Source organism: Oreochromis aureus, linkage group 1, assembly GCF_013358895.1.
Source record: "Oreochromis aureus strain Israel breed Guangdong linkage group 1, ZZ_aureus, whole genome shotgun sequence".
Lineage (NCBI taxonomy): Eukaryota > Metazoa > Chordata > Actinopteri > Cichliformes > Cichlidae > Oreochromis > Oreochromis aureus.
The window spans coordinates 34548619-34571232 of record NC_052942.1 but is presented as its reverse complement, the minus strand read 5'-3'; the positions used below and the strand labels follow the sequence as shown (position 1 = coordinate 34571232).

Genomic DNA, 22614 nt, shown 5'->3' with positions numbered 1-22614 from the left:
ATAATTAAGTCACAAACGGACTACAAATCTTTCTCTTTCTCCTGCAGAGTTGAAGATTCCCATTAGGATCGCTGCCATAGGGGTGGGAGACCAGGAAGAGGAGACAAAGCCGACTAAACTAAATCCCGATGGGGCAGGTAAAGGCTGTTGTCCCTGCCCCAAATCAGTGGAAGACCTGGAGGCTGAAGCTGCTGACGCCTCTTACCGAAAAGTCTTTGAAAACTTCCTGCACAACTCCATTTTCACACCAAGGTGAATAACCCAAGATCGTTATTTCTCCATGTGGCACAGCCGTTGTGTAGCTACGGCAACATTTAACTTGATTTTTACCCCTATGTGAACTAACCAAATATCTATGCATGCACAATTTGAGTAATTTTTCAGGTTAGCAAAACAGAGATCAGTTTCTTCCTTCGGTCTTTAGTCATTATACAATATAATTATGCATAGCAGTTACGAGAACATAGCCTAATAAGGAGTGATAATTCAGTCTTTATTTTTTTAATCTTTCTTGCAATTTCCCTACAAATGCATTTACTTTTTCTTTATTTCCCTAAATAGTGGCTCAGCTTCTGTTTGATTTGGATAGAGATAGGAAGTCACCCTGCTGCATTGGACTCCGGACATCTGCATCACATTATTTCTTTATGTCTCAACACACATGTGCAAGTCCATTGGGAATAATTAGTTCTTGGTGTGTTTTGCCAGGCCAGAATAAAGGGATTTGTGTACTTCCATCTAAAGATAAACATCAAGTGTCATCATATATTCTGCATTTACTTTTGAGCTTACCTTTAACAGATGTGTGCAAACCAACATGAATGGGACAGTATCTGTAAACTCTGCTGATGTGATCATTACACACCTACCAGAGTCTTTTACGGATTGGCTGGAACTGTTTAACTATAATTAGCCAAAGAAAACATTTCTTTCTTGGTGTTAGAAGAAATATAATTGAGGATAAATTGTCAAAAGCCCTTTAAAAGTGGTCCACATTTCATTCTGGTTGAGACAAAACCATGGCAATAACATTGTCTGGTATTCCATCCAATGAAATATTATGAAATAAAGGCACATGGGGGAAACTACTTGGTAATCTCTTGTTGCTCGGCTGTGTTAGTGGGTCTGATATATCACATTTTGGCACATACTGTGTGCTTTGATGTAAAAGTTTAGTAACTAGAAAATTAACTGAGCTGTTCAGTAATTCTGTTTACAGTGTTCCTATCATGCCTCATCCGAACTGCTGAACCAAAAGCCAAATGGCAACAAAAACAAAGCAGATCACTTAAAACGTCAAGTTTGAGCAAAGTATTCCAGTAACTCTGGAATCAGCACAAAACTAAAGAGCTAAGAAGTGAACAACAAAGGAGATAGACAGGTTTCACCGCCTTGTGGTTTACCAGTGTTTCACATCCTGCTCCAAAGTATGAAAAATTGGCTTGTTGGGCTTAATGTCACTTAAAACACACCTGTTTCACACTTATAATTTCTCCTCTGACTCTACTTTTCAGGCCAGCAGATCGTCGCCGCAGAGATCTGTTTGGCATCGCCAACTCTACTCACTCCCGCCGCAACCAGCTGCACAGCAACAGTAGCACTGCCCCTCCTCTTCAAGCCGCTGGCAACAACAGCACCCCCGAACAGGATCCGGCAGACCAAGAATTTGAATTCATTGAGCAATCAGTGACAGAACGTGAGCTGCAGATCTCTGGCTTGCAGCCTTTTACGGTTTACCGCATCGATGTTCATGCGTGCAATCGACAGGTCGTACGTTGCAGCGCAGCGGAGTTCGTCTTTTCCAGAACCAAGCCTGCAGGTCAGCAATTTGTTTTGAAACATTACAGGCAGCTGGGATACACATGACCAAGCTGTGATTTCTTTGATACCCATTGTAATTCAACTCTGGCTGTGGTTTTTCCAGAAAAGGCCGATGACATCCCGGGTCCAGTGACCTGGGAAGGCCATGAGGACTGGGTGTTTCTGCGTTGGCCCGCGCCGCCTCGTCCCAACGGACTTATCCTCATGTATGAGATCAAGTTTAAACTGGGTGCTGAGGTAGGACAAACTGCCTTTGATTTCAGTAAATTCAATAGTTTATTCAAAATTCTTTTTGCTCGTAGATCATCTTCTCCTCTGTATGAAGTGATTAATCTGAAGTAATAGTTATAATACTGATAAATTTTAAGACTGGCAGGAAGTTCAGAAAGTATATTGAATCATAAAGGACAGATGCTAATAGCAAACAAAAAACAAAAGAAAAACAAAAAAGGGATGTGACATAAAAGCAAGTCTATAAAATGAGCTTTAAAGAAGAGATTTTTATGTTACCCAGTCTGACTGTCTGCCAGTCATTTAGCTAGAGCCATTTCACATTTGCAAGTATCAAAGTCAACGCCATAATCTCTCATTTTCCCTTTAATGAAAAACAAATGATCACTATTTCCTTAGTCTTCACTGCAGAACAAGTTTAACAAGTAGGTTAAACAAAATTTCACTTTAACCTAATGCTCTGAAAATGTTGGGAAGTCAGTTCTGACACACAGAATGTGATGCAGAAGTGTGCTCATGTTAAAATGTGCTCATTTTAAATGCAGAACAGATTGAACCAACAAACAGGAGTTAAGTTTTAGAAACGCCATAAAAACAGTGGCAGCACTGGGTCTCAGAAGTACATGTTAACCAATCAAATACGCCACTGACCAGACATGAGACTTATTATTTATTCATCTTGAGGCAGAATGGGTCTGGCACCCTAAACCCTGTCCTTACTATTTATTGCACAGTACAAATTAAAAACAGCAGGCCCTTGGATGTTTGATTTGGATTTAGTAAAACTTACTCCATAATAAGCTCTCTTTTCTGTGTGTGTGTGTGTGTGTGTGTGTGTGTGTGTGTGTGTGTGTGTGTGTGTGTGTGTGTGTGTGTGTGTGTGTGTGTGTGTGTGTGTGTGTGTGTGTGTGTGTGTGTGTGTGTGTGTGTGTGTGTGTGTGTGTGTGTGTGTGTGTGTGTGTGTGTGTGTGTGTGTGTGTGTGTCAGACTGAGAAGCATGAATGTGTATCTGGTCAAATGTATCGGGCCCAGCGTGGCGTTCGGCTGTCCAACCTCAGTCCAGGAAACTACTCAGTTAGAGTGAGAGCCACGTCTCTGGCTGGCAATGGCTCCTGGACACAAACTGTGGATCTGTATGTGGCTGAACGTAAGTAAGACGCATGCTGTCATGCATCATTAGAGTTGATTGCACCATTTTTAAAAAAAAATGTTGTGCCTTTTTGTTTTCTAACAACTGAATGACGTCAAAACTACTAATGATATTAATCAAACTGTTCGACCCAGCAGGATATGAAAATATCTTCTACGCAATGATCTTTGTTCCCATCTCCATCATCATCTTCATCTGCCTTTTGATTGGAGTGATGGTTGTCCTCAACAGGAAAAGGTTTGTGCACAAGAAGTGTTTCATCACCTATGAAAGATCTATCCTGAGAAAGAGAATGCCATACTTTTCCCGAAAGAAACGCGACCCTGTATCAGGAAAAAAAACAAAATGAAAGGCATATGGGCATGTACTTTTCTTCCTTTTTCTTCCCCAAAATAAACACTTAAACAACGTACTAATGGGTGGTGTGGTCACACTGTTATCCACAGTCACTCAACCAACACACTAACCAAAGCAAAAATGCTTTTGCCAATTGTAGTCCATAAAACTAAGTGGCAAATAAAGCTAGAATTCCATCTGTTACGTGATTGGCACCCTGTTGTATGTGGGGTTGTAATATTTAGTGTTTATGTTGAAATACCAAAATTACCCTGAAGAGAACTGAAGATCATAAATTTGCATGATTTGAACTCAAAACAACCTGAAGTAATATGAAGTAATGATTCTCCAGAAGAAATTAGCAACACCTGTCATACTATAATAGGCCCTGAAGTAAAATCAATCTTTTTTCTTTTTTTCTGAGCCAGCCACAGTAGGTTTTCAAGTTGAAATACTACAACATTTGTTTTCACACATGCACTGCAACAACCTCTCTAGTCCTTATCTGACAGAGTTTGTAAATCAGTCAGTCTTTAACCTGTCCATTCCTTAGTACAAAGATCAAGTGCTAGAGAGCTGTGCATTGCTGCCTCCTGCTCTGTCCAGGCACTGCTATGCTTAACAAATGTCGAGTATATCTGGGAGTGAAAATGCATCTGAAGCAAAAGTTCACTTGTGTCAACAGCCAATGTTGCATTTTGCTAGTATTCTTTGTAAAATAAAAATTTGATGTGCATGATTATACCTTATGCACGCTCCCTGTTCTGTGTCTGTAAACCATTTTTGTTTTTGTCAGGAACAGTGATCGGCTCGGAAATGGAGTTCTGTACGCTTCAGTGAACCCAGAGTACTTCAGTGCAGCAGAAAGTGAGTGATTTCTGAATGTGAAAAAAGGAAGTAGTAAAAATCATCCATGTTGGTGCAAAGGTCTATATTTAAGAAGTAAAGTGAGGCCCTTAGTTTACAGCCCTGTTCATTTTAGGTCAGAGATCACAACAACAGTTAAGCATTCCCATCCATTCAGTGGCCTTTAGTTGAAAAACAAAACATATGATAAGTACCTGTGATCAGCACTGCTGAGATGGAAATCTTGGTTATTAATAAGACTGCCTCAGCCATCATACACCTACAGGAATTTGGGTTTAAATCACATTTATAACCTATGCACATGGATAATAATAATGTTGAATCAGGGAGCAAAGTCAGACATTGCAGCCAGTTTCTTTCTAAATTTATCGCTAATTTAATGCCATGAAAATATATTACACTTGTACAACAATCACAATCGACCAGAAAACAACTGCAGTAATAACTAATAATTTGTCAGCTGGACTCTCTCCACTAGAGTGAGGCTAGCTAATGTGTTGTTGCAAAATTAAATCTTTACATCACTATCTCTCTGTCTGCTTTGTTAAATAGCTAACACTGGATGTGGATAGGCAGCACACATCAGAAAGTAATCACGCTTCATTTTGCTAATATAGAAATGCCTTTGTCTGTGCAGTGTATGTACCAGATGAGTGGGAAGTGGCACGGGAGAAGATCACCTTGAGCCGGGAGCTTGGCCAAGGGTCATTCGGGATGGTGTACGAAGGCATAGCCAAAGGTGTGGTCAAAGACGAACCAGAGACGCGTGTTGCCATTAAGACTGTTAATGAGTCGGCCAGCATGAGAGAGCGGATCGAGTTCCTCAATGAAGCCTCCGTCATGAAGGAGTTCAATTGTCATCATGTGGTATGTGCTCACATAAATTCAGATCTTACAGAGAAATCAGGGTAGTTCATATTTTCTGTCTAGTTAAGAAGAAATGGCCACATGGTTACATCAGTTCCCTTTGTTGCCAGGGTTTGAGTCATCCTATGTTTGTTGCAGGTTCGCCTCCTGGGAGTGGTCTCTCAGGGCCAGCCCACCCTGGTTATCATGGAACTGATGACCCGAGGAGATCTAAAAAGTTACTTGCGCTCCTTGCGACCCAAAGAGGTAGTAAATTGTCGTCATACTGATGCACAGAAAATGAGTACTGAATAAAAACAAAGCTAAATATTTCATCTGTAGGGTTTTTTTGCATGATAGTAACTTAATTGTATCTCTATCAGTGTAATGCAATGTTGTAATTAAGTGCAGTGAGAGAGTATCACCTGTGGGTCAGATTATTCATGTTTGCTTGTTCGCTTTCGTGTCTCCAGCAACAGTGGTCCAGCCTATCTCTCCCTCCTCTGAAGAAGATGCTTCAAATGGCAGGGCAGATTGCTGATGGCATGGCTTACCTCAACGCCAACAAGTTTGTCCACCGAGATCTGGCAGCCAGGAACTGCATGGTAGCCGAAGACTTTACTGTTAAGATCGGAGGTAAAGGACGAGTCTGGGTTCACTGTCATGTCATTGGGAGCATGCTCACTAAGTGTAAATTCAATTACAGTATAAAGTAGAAAACACACCACTAGCATCATTAGTGATCTTCTAGACCAGTGGTTCCCAAACTTTTTTTTGCCAGGCCCCCCTTTTTTTACAAGAAAAATGTCCCGTCCCCCCCGCACAAACACATCCTCCAAACACACACACCCATATTTTCTTTACAAACTCCATTGCGGTTTATTTCACACCTCAAACATTTAGTAAACAATTAAGCAAATACAAGTAAACGGCAATAAATTACGGGTAGTAATAAAATAAACTACTAACTCGTTTACGCTACGTCCGCACCTACATGGGTATTTTTGAAAACTCAGCTGTTTCTATGCGTTTGGGCTTTTCGTCAACACGTAAACGGCGTTGCGATTCACCAAAAACGGAGATTATTTAAAACTCCTTTTTTAAGTTTGTGTGGACGAGGATTACAGAGTTCGTCACGCAACGTCAAAGGTATGTGCCTCTTTTCACGTCACGCTGTGCGCCACCTTATTGTTTACATGAGATGAATTGCAGAATGGCAGATAGAGACAAAATACTGTTACTGTTAATCTGACTATCTTCAGGTTTTACACGCTTACATATACACACGCAGTTACTGTCCCTCCATTTAGAAAGGCAGAGGCCTCATGGTGTAATTATTTTACGTGTAGTTGTTTTTTTTCCTGTGTAATAATATTCAACATTGCTGTCAATACATTTTTCAAAAAAATGCCTCTCTGTGCAAAATGGGTTCAAACACATAAACAGCTGTGGGATACTGTTTGTCCGTGATTTGGAGAGCCCAGCGCGTGCTCCCGACGCAGGGAAACTAATTTTGCAGGGGAGACCTACCTTGGCACTTGTGCAGGTGAAGCCAAAGGGAAGATATGCTTCACCATATTTTCTAGTCTTTGGCTTGAAGGAAGTTGGTTTGGAAACATATTTGGCGATGCTTCATCTCCTGCTTTGCGTTTGTGTGGGAGCCCCGTCAAAAACCTGTCCATTAGCAGTGTCCAAGCATTCTTTTTTTTTTTTTCTTTTCATACCGCGCCCCCCCTGCAATGGCTCTGCGCCCCCCCTAGGGGGCGGGCCCCACACTTTGGGAACCTCTGTTCTAGACAGTTATAGCTACAATGATGTGCCTTTTTAAAATGTCTAAGGCTCATGGGATGTGCTGTCTAAGGGTGTTGTCACATCTCCTGTGTTTAGTCAGTTTAAATTGAATTCTGTTCGTTTGTGCAGATGTTAGCACAGCAATAGCACTCGGGTGCAAACCAAAACAACCGTGCTGAAACCCTTTAGAGGAGGTGGTCTCAGTGCGGTTCCAAATGAACTCCAGAGCAAATCCTTTGGATTCTGCATTGGGCAAGGCACTGTTAACGTCTGTACGGGCTAGCTGCTAGCCATGACATGAGCTTAAATTCTTCTTCTTCTCTGATAGTCCAGAACACAGCGCTTTCGTCCTGTATTTACTTTTGTTGCTTCCATCCACAGAAACATCTGGCCAATGAGCGGACTGCGTTGTAGTTATGCATTTTGCTTTGCTTGGAGTTCACTTGGATTTTTCTCTGTGTGAAAACAAACCAAACTGCAGGAAAAAGCTACAAGTTTACAAACTGATTAACTGATTCGGACCAGAGTAAACAAACCATAGGTGTGAAAACACCCTAAGTGATGGCAGTTAATGTAATGCTGTTTTAAGAGTTATAATACCAGTAAACAGCACCACCCTATGAAATACAAACCAACTCAAATTACACCAAGAAGTCAGGAAAAATTTGAAAGCATTTCTATCGAATGAAGTGACTGTTTTTTGCTTCACTTCCTTCCTTTTGGTCTGTGTGCGCTTGTGTTTGTGTGTGTGAGTAGATTTTGGCATGACCAGAGACATCTATGAGACAGATTACTACCGCAAAGGTGGTAAAGGTTTGCTCCCCGTACGTTGGATGTCACCCGAGTCCTTGAAAGACGGAGTCTTTACCACCAACTCGGATGTCTGGTAAGCAGACGCAAGAAAACACACATGGTGACTTCATTCTGTGTGTATACTGCTTCCAAAAATATGTCATCATTGTCATAAAGATAATGGAAAACACACTTTTTTTGCCCCCCTCCCCATTTCCCACTATGCAGGTCATTTGGGGTTGTGCTGTGGGAGATTGCCACTCTGGCAGAACAGCCCTACCAAGGTCTCTCTAATGAACAAGTTCTCCGTTTTGTCATGGAGGGGGGGCTTCTGGAGAAACCTCAGAACTGTCCCGATATGCTGTAAGACACACAAACTCTACACTGCACATTCACATACAATGCTCTCATGTCTGTTTTCCTCTTCTCTGCTGGTTGATTTTAATTATCCACTCAGTGAAGCGGCACTGCTGCCCTTCAGCCTGTGGTCTGTGGATTTGCTGAACTGCAGTACTGATTGCTTTCGCAGCCCATCTATATTTCAGTGTGTGAACTTGTATTCTTTAAGATGTTTCTTCTTAATGTGAAACAGCCGCAGTATAAATCCACATCAAAAGAGTCATGAGTGTCACAGACAAATTTGGCCACCAACAAGAAAACACTGAAGGATGCATCAGATGGTGAAGTCATGCGGAGAACAAATGTGAAGTCCCAGGGTTTGCTCTCTTCCCTAACAGCAACAATTTTATAAATAATATTATTCGTTAGCATATCTGGAAAATAGGTCTTACTAGTTCACTTCCTTGGTTGATAATATGATGTGGCCTAATTGTTGGGTTTGCAGCAGACGTTATACTCGTAGCTTAGCACACTTTGTCCAAACTCAGGATTGACAGTTCAAGCAAAAATACCATCTGATATTCACTGGGAACAATCCCCCCTCCTGCACTTCAGTTAACTGTGCATAGCTGGGGCAGATTTGTGATATGTCAGCTTTACCTAGCAAATTTGCACTGCACTTGTTGATTACTGTAGAAGCCTTCAGCTTTGCACATTCTTGTTGTTTATGCATTTGGTGATTTGGTGTTCAACAAACCACTTCTAGGTGCATTACTGCCCCCTTCTGGTTGTAGTAGCACATTAGATACTACCAGGTACCAGTAAACACAAGGTTCTAAGAAGATAAATAGTGGTGTAAATTATTATTATTATTTTTTTTTTTAATAACCATTTTAAAAATAGCAGAATCCACCTTACAGCAACTCTAAAACACAAGTTAACATACTGTATCCTGCTTCTTTAATCCACTCAAACTGCAGTGTAAGTTGTGACTGCTTGAGTCATAACTTGTTTGTCAGATTCAGGTTGGCTGTAGAGCTCTCTGTGCTGGATGCATGTGAAGGCAGCATCAGCTCAGCACTTCATAAACAAGAAGCGAGTGCACGAGGGTCATACAGCCATTTTAGCAACAGAAAGCAAACATTTGGCAAAAGTAAATATTGGTTTGTTGGTAGGAAAGTACAGTTCCTCTGGATAGGGTCATTACTACAGGAGGACATGTTGTTGCTGAATACTGACCTGACCTATTTGTGTGTGTGTTTGCAGGTTTGAGCTGATGCGAATGTGTTGGCAGTACAATCCTAAGATGCGTCCATCCTTTGTTGAGATCATCAGCAGCATAAAGGATGAGCTGGACCCGTGTTTCAGAGATGTCAGTTTCTTCTATAGCGCCGATAACAAGCCGGCCGATGCGCCGCAGCTCCACCTGGAAAAGCTAGACAACATGGAAGATGTTCCTCTGGACGTTCCTTCATCGACACAACTGCAGCAGACTCCAGCTCCCCAACAGACGCCCCCTTCCCCAAGCTCAGAAGCACCACCTGGCCCGTCGCTAGCTCCCAGCTCACCTTCCTCTCCCTGCACGTCGAGAGCTGCCATGGACAAGCACCCCTCCGGCCAGCAAGCAGCTAATGGGCTGTCGGGGGCGGGGCACGCAGCGGGGTCGGGGCTCGGGACAGGCTCGAGTGTCACAATGCGGCCGTCTCTGGACGATCTGCCACCATACGCGCACATGAATGGAGGACGCAAAAATGAGCGCGCCATGCCTCTCCCGCAGTCCTCTGCCTGCTGATTGGACAACCCATCAGACTGCAAACCTTCCATCTGCTGGACATCTCAGTGGATGGAATGATTTTTTGTTTTTGTTGTTGTTGTTTTGGGGAATTTTTTTGTTTGTTTTTTTTAAATCAAATACAGCAAACCGCGTGGTCCACCAGCTGGATGTGACCATTCAGTGAGAAGACTCACAGGAAGACGGAGCAAACATGTTCTTCTTTTTCTTTTTTTTCCTTTTCATAAAGTTTTGGTTTCTACCAGCTGGCTGTCCAACGTGACATTGCCCTCGAGTGGGAAGATCAAAAACAAACAAAAACACTACAAATAAGAAAAATATCAATAATTTGGGAGATCTTTCTCTCTCTTTATGGCTGAACTTATTTTATAATTCATTGTTTGTTACTTTTTTATATGTATTTACAAATGGGAGAAGAAAAATCTGTAGACCTTTATATAAACAAGCGGCGTTTTGTTTGCTTTTGAACGGGCATTATGGTGAAAACGTTAAGCATATCTAATGAAGAAGAAACTCTTAAGAGTGGCTGGCATGTCTCCGTCGGTCGTTCAGTAGTGTGGTTGCTCTGCAGGCTGGGTGTCAGCGTAATGCCGGGTCAACAGCCAACTCGCTGAAACAAACAACCAGAGGGAGAAAGGTCAACTCTGCCAAATTTATTGCCAAATTTATACTGTTTGTCAGATTCTCTCTTCTGCAGTTTTGCCCTGTAATTCTCCAACACACTCCATTGAAAATTAAAGCAAAACAAATCTGCTACCGCACTCTCTTGAAATAAAAGGGATATTACCTTCCCTCTACAGTGCTACACTACAGTAAATCTGACATTATAGACTTTGAAATTATCTGAAATTGAGCCACATCTTTTCACAAAGTGCTGTACCATTACGGTTAAACCGCCAAATACAGTCCATAAAGAAGCAAAAAAAATTTTTTTTTTTTTTTTTAAAAAAACGTAAAAAAACAAACAAACTCAAAGCGAGGACTGCGGATGGAAAAAGTGTAAATGGGAAAAACAAACATAAACACGAGTTGTACAACGTCTCTCAGTCGGAGTTCTCCGAGTTCAGAGGCGTCTTTGTTGTTGTATTCGAACAGGTATTTTTTTAGGCTAGTCATCGGTCTCCAACATTTACAACATCTCTCTGTGGGCAGAGCATTTATGTACACACCAGTTGTTTGTGTCACTTTTCTAACTTTTCTACAGTTGGAGACATTCATCGTGTACAGAAAGAAGCTGCTATTCCTTATTTCTCTTTGTGGTTGTAATATAGTCAATATCTATATATTAAAAAGAGAAAAAAAACTCCTTCAGGTTGGATCTACGAACGTTTCAACTACAGTCCATTTTTTTTAATGCTTGTAACTGTGTAAAGTGTATCTGAGCTGGTTTCGTTTCTGTGTTTGCGTATAAGGTACGACTATTTGCCTTGTGTTTTGAAACACTTCCCCTCCCATCTGATTAGGGGACAGCGATGGGGGGCGACAACCATCGGTGTTCTTGTGCTCTCTCGGGACCCTTTTGCATCAGTCCTCTATGGTTTGGACTAAACCGCTTCTACCCATCATTATCACTCTAAGAGGCCAGGTGTCCCAACTAAATCTCAGGTCAAAGAGGAAAGTTTAATCCTGTTCTACTTTCCCGTTTGTTTTCTTCTTCTTCTTTTTTTTTTTCCTTGTGCTGTCAAACCCAGAGACATCCAGCCTGGTGTGTGTTAAACCTCGGTCTCATTCTTATTCTCTCTGACTGCTTTTCTTTTTTTAACAATACTCAAAAGCAGTGTTTTTACAACCGAATGGTTGTCAGGCTGCGTTTGATTTGGCCTTTACACTTATGTATAGAAACCTAATACTGACAAAATGTAGAAGTGAGACATTTCAAAATGTAGCATTAAACACTGATAAACAATACTGTTAGTTAAATAATTCAGAAGGCATATTAAAGGAAAGAAATATGTAATTTATGATCATCTTCTATTATACCAGCTCATCACCTTAGTTTACCCCTTTTTTTTTTGGAGGGTTTGTGCACACTTGCTGTTTGTTTAGTGCCTTTTAGCCACCTAGCAGCAAGAATACACGAAAAGGGATATGCGAGCTAATCTTAGTTATCTACCTGAGCCACCTGGTTAACCCAAGATAACTTATTATAAAACAAACTCCAGAGCAAAAAATAAGTTACTCCCATTAATTACTCCTGTATTTTTTACAAACTATACAGGTGATAAGTACAGTTTACATTTTTACCTGAAGCATTTTACCCAACAAGAAAATATTAACACATTTTCTTGCTGGCTCATGCTAGTTATACCTTCTTTTTTTTTTTCTAGTTTATTATGAAAGAAAAGTGTTCATTAACTCATATGCTGCCATAATATGCTCTAATTCATGATAAAAACAAGAGCCGAATATGAAGATAATTGTGTTAAAAATGTGGTATTTGTACCAGAAATAGTCCTCATGCTAGTTTAGTTGGGGGGAAAAAAGCTGTAGGTAAGTGGCTAGCAGCTCTGTCAGATGATCCCCACACATGTATAAAAGTCCTGAAATAGTGATTAATAACCAGTTCAACCATTAAATGTGTGCCCAAACCCTCCTAAAATCTCGGGCAATAAAAGATAGATGTATAAAGTGTTCTGTTTAGTCTGCATTGTAATCATTTAGCTAACAGTATTATGTGAACTCACATTTCTTTTTTTCTGATACTGCATTTTGTCAGTTTCGGGCTCTGTGTTAGTGCCGTGTGCAAACCTTAAGAGTACAATGCAAAACATAATTTATGTATTTCAGGCGAGTACAGAAACCTGTCTGTGGGATACTTTCACCTTCTTCTAATCAACTTCTGTCTCTTCATCAGGGGTGGTTTTCTTTAGGCTGCTAGAGTAACCCATATTATTTATCTTTTTTCAACATATAAACGTGTGTTTGTAGAAGATTGGGCTGAGACATGGGTGAAAATTAATCTTATAGCATTGAGAGGTTTTGTTTTTTTTTCCTTTGGGAACATTAAGATGTCACAGGTGACACTAAAAGGATTTATAAAAGGAACAAGTATCGAGGCCCTTCTCTTTGAGAATAAATCTAATGGTATTCTTTATGAAGATTTACTGAAGAAAAACAATAATATATGATCAGAGTGGACCACATAGAAAGATTTTTAAGGCTTATTTGCCTCTGAAAGTGGCATTTGTGTATCCCTTGCCCAAATGTTTCTTGGTTATTTATGTCCTTTTTTGTGTGAAGTGTAAATCACTGTAAAAAAAAAAAATCCCCTATTAGATATTTTTGTTCCTTCTGATATGTTGTCATTTTGTTTTGCTTTTTTTCTCTATTTTGGGGGAAGGTCTTGTTATTAATCCTTCAACCATCCATCTACCTCACTTTTTTCTTCTTTTTTTTTCCAATCTATTTACATGTACAGAACAACAAAACATCTCACCTACAGTTGACTGGCTGTAATGACGATCTCACTGCATGCTGTCAATAACATGGTCAAATCCAAACCACAAACCAAACCATCCTGGAAACATGGTAACAGTTCCAAGGGGAAAAACATGACCATCAAACATCTTGCTATTGAAGTTTGGCCCACGATGGCTTTTATTTGGGCTTTCTAAAGTCTGGAGGAGCTGCTACGAACATACAAGAATGGAGGAAGGGCAGTTCTGTCCTTTGCACCTTCTCTGCACATAATCCAACACCACGTTTTAGGGTTACGAAGTAGCATGTAGAATCCCCCCTTTTTTTTTTCTTTCGTATTTTTCGGGTTATCCTATAATCAGGTGGATGAAGTTGTGACCTAAAGTAGCCACTATATGGCAAACCCATGTATTCACATGGTAAAACACACACAATGCAAACTTTCTTTATGGTACTAGAAATTACTAACGTGTAATACGAAAAAATATAATGAAGAGTACAACTTAAAAATGTTTTATGATTGTATTGGGGCCACATTAAGAAAATACTATATATTTTTTCATTATGTTGCCCTAATATTTGTACAGTTCTGGATGCCATTGTTGCTTGGAAAAACACTGTCAAGTGGGGTTTTCAAAGAAAGAAGTAGTAAATATAGCTGTAATTTAATAGTAGTGCATGAAACTGGGTCTACCTGAAGGCCAAATTCGCACCTTTTAAATCCCACACATGACCTGTGCCATGATGTTTCTGACCTAGAAAGCCCACTGAAGATGTTAGACAATCATTCACTTTTTTTCTGGTTTATAAAGACAATGCTGCTACTATATGCTGTTTGAAAACTTGTTTAAACACATAAGGATACATATATGCAGGACTGCAGGCTGACAACCACCAGTTTCACCATTTTCAGTGTGACAGTTTAAATCCGTGAAAGCCCTCACTGCCTTTTATTACACTTTGAAGCACCGCCGAGTCTAAAACGAGCTTTCTCTGGTGATTTCTTCTAGCTGTGGACAGTATACACTGGTTTCAACAGACACACATTTTATGACCTCTTTTTGTCAATACTTGCAGCAGATATTTGGTACGTACAAAATGTTGATAAGTGAAGGTTGTGTGACTTCTGGATTTCACTATAAGTATTACTTGCTTCACTTGAGGGTCTTTTTTTTTTTTTTTTTTTTTTTTTTTACTTTTTTACTGCCATAACAGGACTTTGGAGCTGTTGCTTTTGCCTCTAGACCTGTTTCCACATCAATCAAATGCTCTCCTTCGTTTTTCTTTTCTTTTCTTTTTTTAAACCCTTCTTCCTTCCTGTCAGGGTCATAACTTCAGACTGGAGGTCTCGGTAAGCCCAGCTGCAGCAAACGAATCCATGTTGGGTGGTCAGGATGGGTTTTTTGGGGTTTGTGGTCTGAATTTTGCCTCACTTTTACCACTGGAACACCTCACAGAGCCGACATAAAATCAAATTTCTTTTTTTTTTCTTTTTTTCTCTCCTTTTTTTGTTACATTGATGGTCATTTTGTTACCTGTACTTTTGATTTGTGTAAATTATTCATAGCCTTCCAACTTTTTGCGTTTTTATTGAAATGATCTGTTAGACTGAGGTTTCATTTTGGTTTCTCTTTTGTACATGCTGTTGTAAGAATTTTTCCTGTTATTGATATATTCTGAGTTCTGGGAAAAATTATTGGCTGAAGGAAAAGAGAATGTCTGTTTCTCTGATTCTTTTTTTTCTACAGGAGATTTAAGATGAATAAAAATGTATGCAAACTGTTTTGCTGCTTGTGTTTTGTCGGAACATCAATGTTGTTTGGGATGAATTTTGTATATTTCTAGTCAAGGTTTAAGGAAATATAGGTAGAACATCTCAGTAGAACTAATTCTTGTTCAATAACATGAGCGGAGGGAACAAATGAGACTGAATTTATATAATAGGTTAACATAAATGGCTGAATCATGTTGCTTATTTTTCAAAAACAGTCTTTGGTAACAATAATCTACAAAAATGTTTATCCTGAAAGATTTACATCTTTGGACTACAGTTCCATAGAGCCCATTCTTTTTGCGTCATCTCGCGAGAAAGCGGAAATAGAAATACACGAATGACCTGATGAGGGCAGTAACGTCCCTTTGCTGGGTCTAGTCCGCCGAAAACTTCCTCACAGGAAGAAGACTAAGAAGAAGAAGGAGGTAGCTGTGACGTCTGGCCATGGTTGGTTGTTGTTGTTTAGCAACCATTTGCTAGTTAACGGGTAGTTTACTTTTGACATCATATATGGCGCATTAAGCTGGTTACGAGTATATGTGAGATTTAAAGGGGATTAAAATGGCACTGCAAAGCTGAGGTAAACTACAGTTTTCATGTTATTGGACAGTAGCAGCCTGTTAGCTGTCATGCTAATAGTTTAAAACAACAGATATTACTACTTATTGTGTTTTCTTGTGTGTCATTTGGCGTCTAATTTTGTCTAATATTAAATGAACTAACAGGTTCCTACTTTATGCAACCGTGAGCCATTAACTGTACTTGCACATAACATGAAAACCCCCTGTTAATGTGGTCTGGGTCCACCTCATGTCGCCATTGCAGCTTGAATATCTGTCAGGACGTCTGCTTATGTGTTTGTCTGTCAGGATCTAGTGATGCCATAGAGGTAGGAGGCACTGCCAGGGCCCCTCCACCGGAGGACGAGAGGTCTCCTTAGCGATGGCAACCGAACTTCATGAGACCATATTCATGGCCAAGCAGGAGCGCCACAAAAACCTGTTTCTTAATTACAAAAACCTGAACATTTTCCCCGTGGAGCTGCTGAAAGATGAAGGCCTGCAGTTTTTGGAGAGACTTTACATGAAGAGAAACTCACTCACTACACTGGTATCCACACAGTGCATGTTCATTTTACCATATGAGACACTTATGAAACCCAAACAGAATTTCTAACTACTTCTGCTTTTGCTCTGTCTTTATCAGCCTGACAATCTTGCTCAAAAACTCCCAAATCTCATTGAACTGTAAGTATTTTGCTAAACTAAGGTTTGTTGTATAAATGATGACAACAGAGAGTTGACACATGCTGTAGGACATTGATGGTGTGTTTTGTGTTATTACTAAGTTTCTAGTGAAGTTAACCACCAGATGTTGCATCACTAAATGAGATGAACTGTCTCTCACATTTAGGTGTTTTCAACAGCAAACACCATAGCTGTAATTGTCTTACTGTCTTCTTGTACATTTCAGGTATTTGCACTCAAACAACTTGGTCATTATTCCTGAGGGTAAGCCCATTGTCCTGTACAATAATGTTAATAACAGTGTTTAATTGACTTGTTTGAATATTAACATTAGTTTCATTCTCAGCTATTGGAAACTTGGCCAGACTGCAGTCGTTAGACCTGAGCAATAATGCCCTGCAGGTTCTCTGTCCAGAGATCGGCAGACTGAGGTCTTTGCGGCACCTGAGACTGTCCAATAACCAGCTGAAATGCCTTCCTCCAGGTAAGACACAACAGTTGTCTGTCTTGTTTTTAGATTTCCTTTAAGAGGCTTAAATTATTTTACATTATTTTACATTCTTTGGTACGTTTTCAACTAGTAGCCTGAGTCCTTTATTCAGGGGCATTGGTTTATGTACGGATACCTAGACCAGATGTTCCTTCTGATTTTGTGCCAGCCAGACATTATTATTGCAGCAGCACAAACCACAATGAATGAAATTTAACATTGCTAACCCCTGTGTAACAAGGGTTAGCATTGTATAGTTTATAGTGATAAAGAGAGTCTCATTTAATTACAATGGTCACAGAGACATGAAAGCTGAATTTAAGCTTTGTTTGCAAAATCTGACACAAACCAGAATTTACCCCCCCACCCCCCCCAAAAAAGGTTATACTTACACTATACCTGGGTAACATTTTTATATCATTATAACTTAATTAAATGAGATCATTGAACAAAATGTGCTTATTCACATTACAGAAAGCAAAGAAAAATACAAAAAAAACCCTAAAAAATAACTGTGCTTACCTGTGTCTTTATGAGCACAGAGAAATGTCTGCTGGAAACTGTCATAAAATTCTACTCTGTACATTTGTCAGTGCAACAACACGATTGGCTAATCTATTCATGTTTAAACTATTGATTGGCACTTGTCTTACATAAAAGCGTCAAAACAAAACTTTACTGGAATAAAATTTACTCTTGAAGCTGCATATTACAAAAAAGAGCAAAACATGTACAACATGCATGTATTGGTAATGCTTTTACCTGCTTCAGTAATTTCTCCGTAAGAGTAAGACTTATATTTCATGTTTGGCATAAAATCCCTTTGAACAGTTGCCTTTTTCCCAGCGTGTTTGGTTTCCCTACTTGTAAATATTTTAATTGCCAGCAGAGAGCAGCAGAGCTCCACTCGAGAGAAAAGTTTGGTTTTTTTAAAAACAGATTTTGGAGGAGCTTATAAGTAGTGTAGCCGAAGCTGAAAGGAGGTTTTGCAATTTCATATACTTTAAAATAAATAAAAATAGTCACCCTCTGTGGATTTTGTAAATAACTTGAAACCTTTAGATTATTATTTGTTGTGTCCATAGTAGTCAAACTCTCAGTAACATATCTGTTTGCCTGTTTTCTTTTTGCCATGGTTCTTGATTTACCAGGAATGTTTACTGAACTTAGTGACAACACCAACAATTTCTTTTTGGAGTGTCCTGATTTCTGTTGACTGAATTTCATCCTAACTGTGAGACAGTGTCTGTAAAATAAAAATAGTAGTGATGTGAAACATAGTGCTTCCAGCCTGGGTATCAAAGTATACTTAACCAAAACCAGAGAGTATATTCAGTTACAGCTGTGGTTCCAAAATAATATATTCATTTGACTGTGCTGCTGTTCTTTTTGCAGTGATGCTCTCGTTTTGTTTTAGAAATCCCACAGGCTCCTGCCTCTTTCTAAAAGGAAGGTATGATGGGCTTACATCAGCTTTAGCCAAGATGATGAAAAAAGACCTGTCAACAAAGATGTTATGTCTAGTTCAGATGTTTGGAAACCCTTTGGTTTTAAGGCATCCAACGAGGAGCAACAAATACAAATCAAATTTTTGATAAAAGTTTGACAAAATGTGATTTTTCTTTTTTTCAAATGATGAAGTTTTGCAGCTTTATCTGAGATTTACATATCTCACATATTTGTGACACCTGCAGAGATTGGTGATCTGCAGGACTTGGAGACGCTCGACGTGTCGATGAATCAGCTGATGTCTCTACCGGACCGACTGCATCGCTGTCTCTCACTACAGAATCTGACAGTGGACCACAACCTGCTGAGCCACGTTCCCCGGCAGCTCTGCTGGCTCCACCGCCTTAACCAGCTCTCTATGGCAGCTAACCGGCTGACCTTCCTACCACTGGGTTGGTGAATCCTCTTCTCTGTCCCTCCATTACTTGCTGTAGTGGTGACGATAAAATAAGCGAGGTGGTGTTGAAATCTTTGTGTGTTTCAGATCTGGGCAGATCACGGGAGATGCAGTTTGTGTTTGTGGACAACAATGTGGACCTGAAAGGACTCCCGTCCTACTTGTACAACAAAGTTATCGGCTGCAGCGGGTAATACACCATCCCAACAACTCAACAGATACAGTTTAAGACAACTGATAAAGGTCATTGCTGATAAGCAGAGTGAAAAAGAAATGCAGTTCCATGATGTTGGATATAAGTTAGCCAATAAATTAAGTGGTGTTTAGCCCACAGACTGTTGGAAAAGTGTAAATACTAAATGTATAGAGAATGTGGCTGGTTGGGACAAGAGCGAGGTGGTAAGTATTATCCTCTGCACAGTGGTGAAGCTGTCTTAAGATATCATCTTAAGATCTGCACATGTGAGGGGAGGATATTGATATACGTCTTGTATAAAATGAAGGTGGTTTGTAGCATCTTTACTAAGTACAACTGCAGACTTAATGGGCTGCATACTTGTATTTGTGTGTGTTGTTCTCCTGCAGATGTGGCTTATCTGCTCAAGCGCTGGAGGGTGGACTTGGTGAAATGTTGGGTGAAGAATTGAGTGAAGCCTTGGTCGGCCTGCCAGCTGAAGTGAAGGTGGTGGGCTCAGAGACAGAAAATGTTGTTCCCCTGGAAGAGCTGGCTATGAGGACCCTGCACCGCATCTACCACCGCCGCCCAACAGGTGAGGAGACAGTGTTCACTCTTACGTTAGAAAACACCTGCTGGTTATTAATCAAATGACTTCAAACTTTAACGGCACCGTTTTTGTTTACTGCTGTTTTTAGAGCTCAGCTTGCTGCCTCCCATCACCCTCCCAAAGAGCCTGCGGGATCTACTGCAGTTCCCCCTCGGTCACTGTCACCGATGCAGCCAAGCCATGTTCACCATCATCTACCCCAAACTCTTCCCCCTCCGTGACACCGCCCTGGCAGGAGTGCACCGCAGGTCAGGCAAACACACCATCTTTTCCAGTTTGCCCCTAAAGAAGAATTTAACATGCATACTTACGTCCTTCTTCTTTCCTATTCAGGACCACTGTGAGTTTTGTAGCCTACTGCTGCTCCAGTCACTGCCTCCGAACCTTTGACCTCCAGGGGTGATCTCATTTCCTTCTCTCTCCCCTCCCCCACTCATGCACTGACATATAACGTCAGCTGTGGATCTTGAATGTCTGTGGTTTGCTACTTGATAAAGGACCTGGCAGAAGCAGCGTATGCAGATGTTTGGTAGGTCAGATGACGGACACAAAGCTCAACATTTCAGAGCTTTGCATTCCTGTGTGTGTGGGGGAGGTCAGCAGCAGTGCACAGTAGTGCTCATTAAATGGTAACTACCCACTCATAACAGGGCACTTTTAAGAACAAACACTTTAATCTTTGTGGAATAAGATGTTTTTTTTCCACTGAAGCTTTTTGCAGCAGACTCATTGATTGCAGAGTGATCTTTGAGGTGTTAACATTTGTAGCATGCTTTGTTTTTATGATAACCGAAGAATATTTGAAGGTTTGTAAGTTCACAGAATGTTTATCAGTTTGATGTGTGTTAATTTCAGCAGAAATTAAAGTGAATGTCTAAAATAGAAAATCTATATTTGAGACAACATACTGCATGAATTCATGTTCTTAGTCAGTTTTTGTGAACTCTAAGACCTACTAAAGACAATGAGCCAAGGATTCATGTTAGGGCTGTCACGATATCAGACTTAAACTTCATGATTATAATATTGTAATATGAGTGGTTGAAAAAGAAACTACTGTACTTATGCTTTCAATCAGATTCAATAACTGTGTTTATTGGCCAATTAATTAAACTCAAAATGCAATTCATAGACATGGCGAGAGATGCTATGATGCTTAACCCTACAAAAGCATACAAAACAAAGTTTTTTTCATATTGTGCATTGACACAATATTTACATTTCATTTTTAAATATCAGGATTTTCAATACATGTTATCGTGACACCTCTAACTCGCGTTTATTTGACAGGTTATGAGAAATCACAGTTTGTTATATTCTATATCAGCTTTTAAGATTTGACCATTTTATATCTTAACAGCAATGTCTTTTTGTCATAACAAGAATTATAATAACACACTCTGTGTTTAGAAGAAAAAAAAATTACGCAAACCAAAAAGTCAGATATTCACACTTTTTAGGGTTTAAAGGCCACAGACTCATCTGTCTGCCTGAAGAGAGATACACATTCGAAGAGAGATTTAAACACAAGCAGCGCTGTGTGTTTCTCTTGTTGAACTGATATGCGTGTGTGTGTGTGTGTGTGTAATGTTTATTACCATATTGTACAGTTCTAATTTATCATTTGTTTTGTTTGGCAGTAAATATTGACTGATGTTTGACTTTGAATTTGTGTTTGTCTTACAAAAGAGAGTTCATCATAACAGTCGTCCATAAAGAAGACTGCAGAGAGGACAGAAGCATCTATTATCAGATCCATTACATAAAATTCTGAAATGTCTGAGAAAACACAGCTTTTAATGTGACTCGGGTCTGAAGCCTGTGAGAGTCATGTCAGTCTTACAATATGTTGTTAAAGCCACAACAAAAAACATGCCGTAGTCACCTTTTCACTGTATCCATGTAAGCACCAACCTCTGCACCACCATGCCGTTCTCCTTTATAACAATAACTCAAAGGTCTGGAGATCCGGGAAAAATAAATAAAAAGAAGTAGCCTTGGGTCAGCCACACGATGGGCCAGAACCCAGAACTTCTCTCCCTAAACTAATTATGTAATTTGAACTAAACTAACAAATAAAAGTGAAAAACAGATACTAGGAGAAGATCTGAGAATGAGAATTGTTGTATGTAATAAAGCAGTTCACTTAGTTTGTTTCTTAGTTTGTAGTGGAAGAGTTCAGTCTATAAAACAATATAGGTTTAGATTTTATTTATTTTTTGTTCTCTTTCATGTGACTGATGCGTTACAGATGATTGAAATTGCTGCCCAGATCGCCCAAAAAACTTTCCACTTGAGTTTTCACTTTCTTTGCATTTCACAACTAAGAGTGCATGGTTTGTTTTTTTTTGTTAGACTTAAACATCAGCTGCTTGGCTATATCACCATCTTTATAATTCTGGCATTCAGTGATGTACAGTTGTTTGTGTCAGTAGGTCAGGAGAGTCTAGCTCTTTGGCTTCCCATAATGTGGGATATAAAAAACATCCTGCCAACAGGAAGGTCTTGTGCCAGTTAGCCTTGAGCCAAGCATGCCAGGGGAGCTTTGCTTAACTCCTGAGTCAGACTTCTTTTTCTTATTTATTCCTCTAATATACCAACTATCCCCTGCTGAACATGCTAGCAGCATACCCTGCCTTTCACATTTCTTATTTTCTTTATCGTTTTGTGCAATGAGTCCTCCAAAGACATCTGTAGCTGCTGCATAATAACAGAGGGTTGTTGAGAGGAAAGCGGAGCGGCTCCATTACCTGGATCGATGGCATGTTCAGACAGATGCGATACCATGATCCTCTCTGACTGGTGCTTCAGCTTTCTGCCCTCCCTCTGGGACTATTGCATCTCAGCTGCCTGCACATATGAAATATCACTCGTCCATACTTTATGCTCACATAAAGACACAGGCAAAGCAAAGCCTCATGAATTTGTACATAAACACAGCACTGTGAGAACACATGACCAGAAAGTAATCAGTGCAAATTGAACACGTGAGCTCAGATGAATCTGAAGGAAACAAATTTAAAAGGTGAG

At 40.0% G+C, this 22614-nt stretch overlaps 2 protein-coding genes across 7 annotated transcripts in view; both read left to right on the top strand.

The window, feature by feature from the left end:
* igf1rb (insulin-like growth factor 1b receptor) overlaps positions 1-13257 on the top strand; it is a 63901-nt gene extending 50644 nt beyond the window's left edge. For 3 of the 5 annotated variants that reach the window (XM_039613053.1, XM_039613057.1, XM_039613047.1), the window contains exons 11-22: positions 48-252; positions 1515-1819; positions 1925-2058; positions 3040-3199; positions 3340-3439; positions 4335-4405; positions 5043-5272; positions 5411-5518; positions 5725-5887; positions 7799-7928; positions 8063-8197; positions 9440-9965. In XM_039613053.1, the coding sequence (XP_039468987.1) occupies positions 48-252; positions 1515-1819; positions 1925-2058; positions 3040-3199; positions 3340-3439; positions 4335-4405; positions 5043-5272; positions 5411-5518; positions 5725-5887; positions 7799-7928; positions 8063-8197; positions 9440-9965 (2267 nt within the window). Of the gene's footprint in view, positions 1-47; positions 253-1514; positions 1820-1924; positions 2059-3039; positions 3200-3339; positions 3440-4334; positions 4406-5042; positions 5273-5410; positions 5519-5724; positions 5888-7798; positions 7929-8062; positions 8198-9439 lie in introns of all 5 variants that reach the window. The other 2 variants (XM_039613060.1, XM_039613064.1) reach the window with 2 other exon arrangements.
* A 2235-nt stretch (positions 13258-15492) lies between these two features.
* Positions 15493-21252, top strand: lrrc28 (leucine rich repeat containing 28). Of its 2 annotated transcripts, none has more exons than XM_031746548.2 (10): positions 15493-15603; positions 16026-16266; positions 16363-16403; positions 16630-16667; positions 16750-16887; positions 18588-18794; positions 18887-18989; positions 19385-19569; positions 19673-19832; positions 19918-21252. In XM_031746548.2, the coding sequence occupies exons 2-10, from the start codon at positions 16099-16101 to the stop codon at positions 19985-19987; spliced, it is 1110 nt and encodes a 369-aa protein (XP_031602408.1). In that variant the 5' UTR covers positions 15493-15603; positions 16026-16098; the 3' UTR covers positions 19988-21252. The 2 variants fall into 2 exon arrangements, with proteins under 2 accessions (XP_031602408.1, XP_031602407.1); XM_031746547.2 differs by having other exon boundaries at positions 15550-15736.
* The last annotated feature ends 1362 nt before the right edge of the window (positions 21253-22614 follow it).

Excerpts from the sequence above, each read along its gene's own strand:
- lrrc28 (XM_031746548.2), top strand. The coding sequence starts at position 16,099 with ATGGCAACCGAACTTCATGAGACCATATTCATGGCCAAGCAGGAGCGC. Across the intron at positions 16,267-16,362 it reads GAAACTCACTCACTACACTG|CCTGACAATCTTGCTCAAAA; the intron begins GTATCCACACAG and ends TGTCTTTATCAG. Across the intron at positions 19,833-19,917 it reads CTGGCAGGAGTGCACCGCAG|GACCACTGTGAGTTTTGTAG; the intron begins GTCAGGCAAACA and ends TTTCCTATTCAG.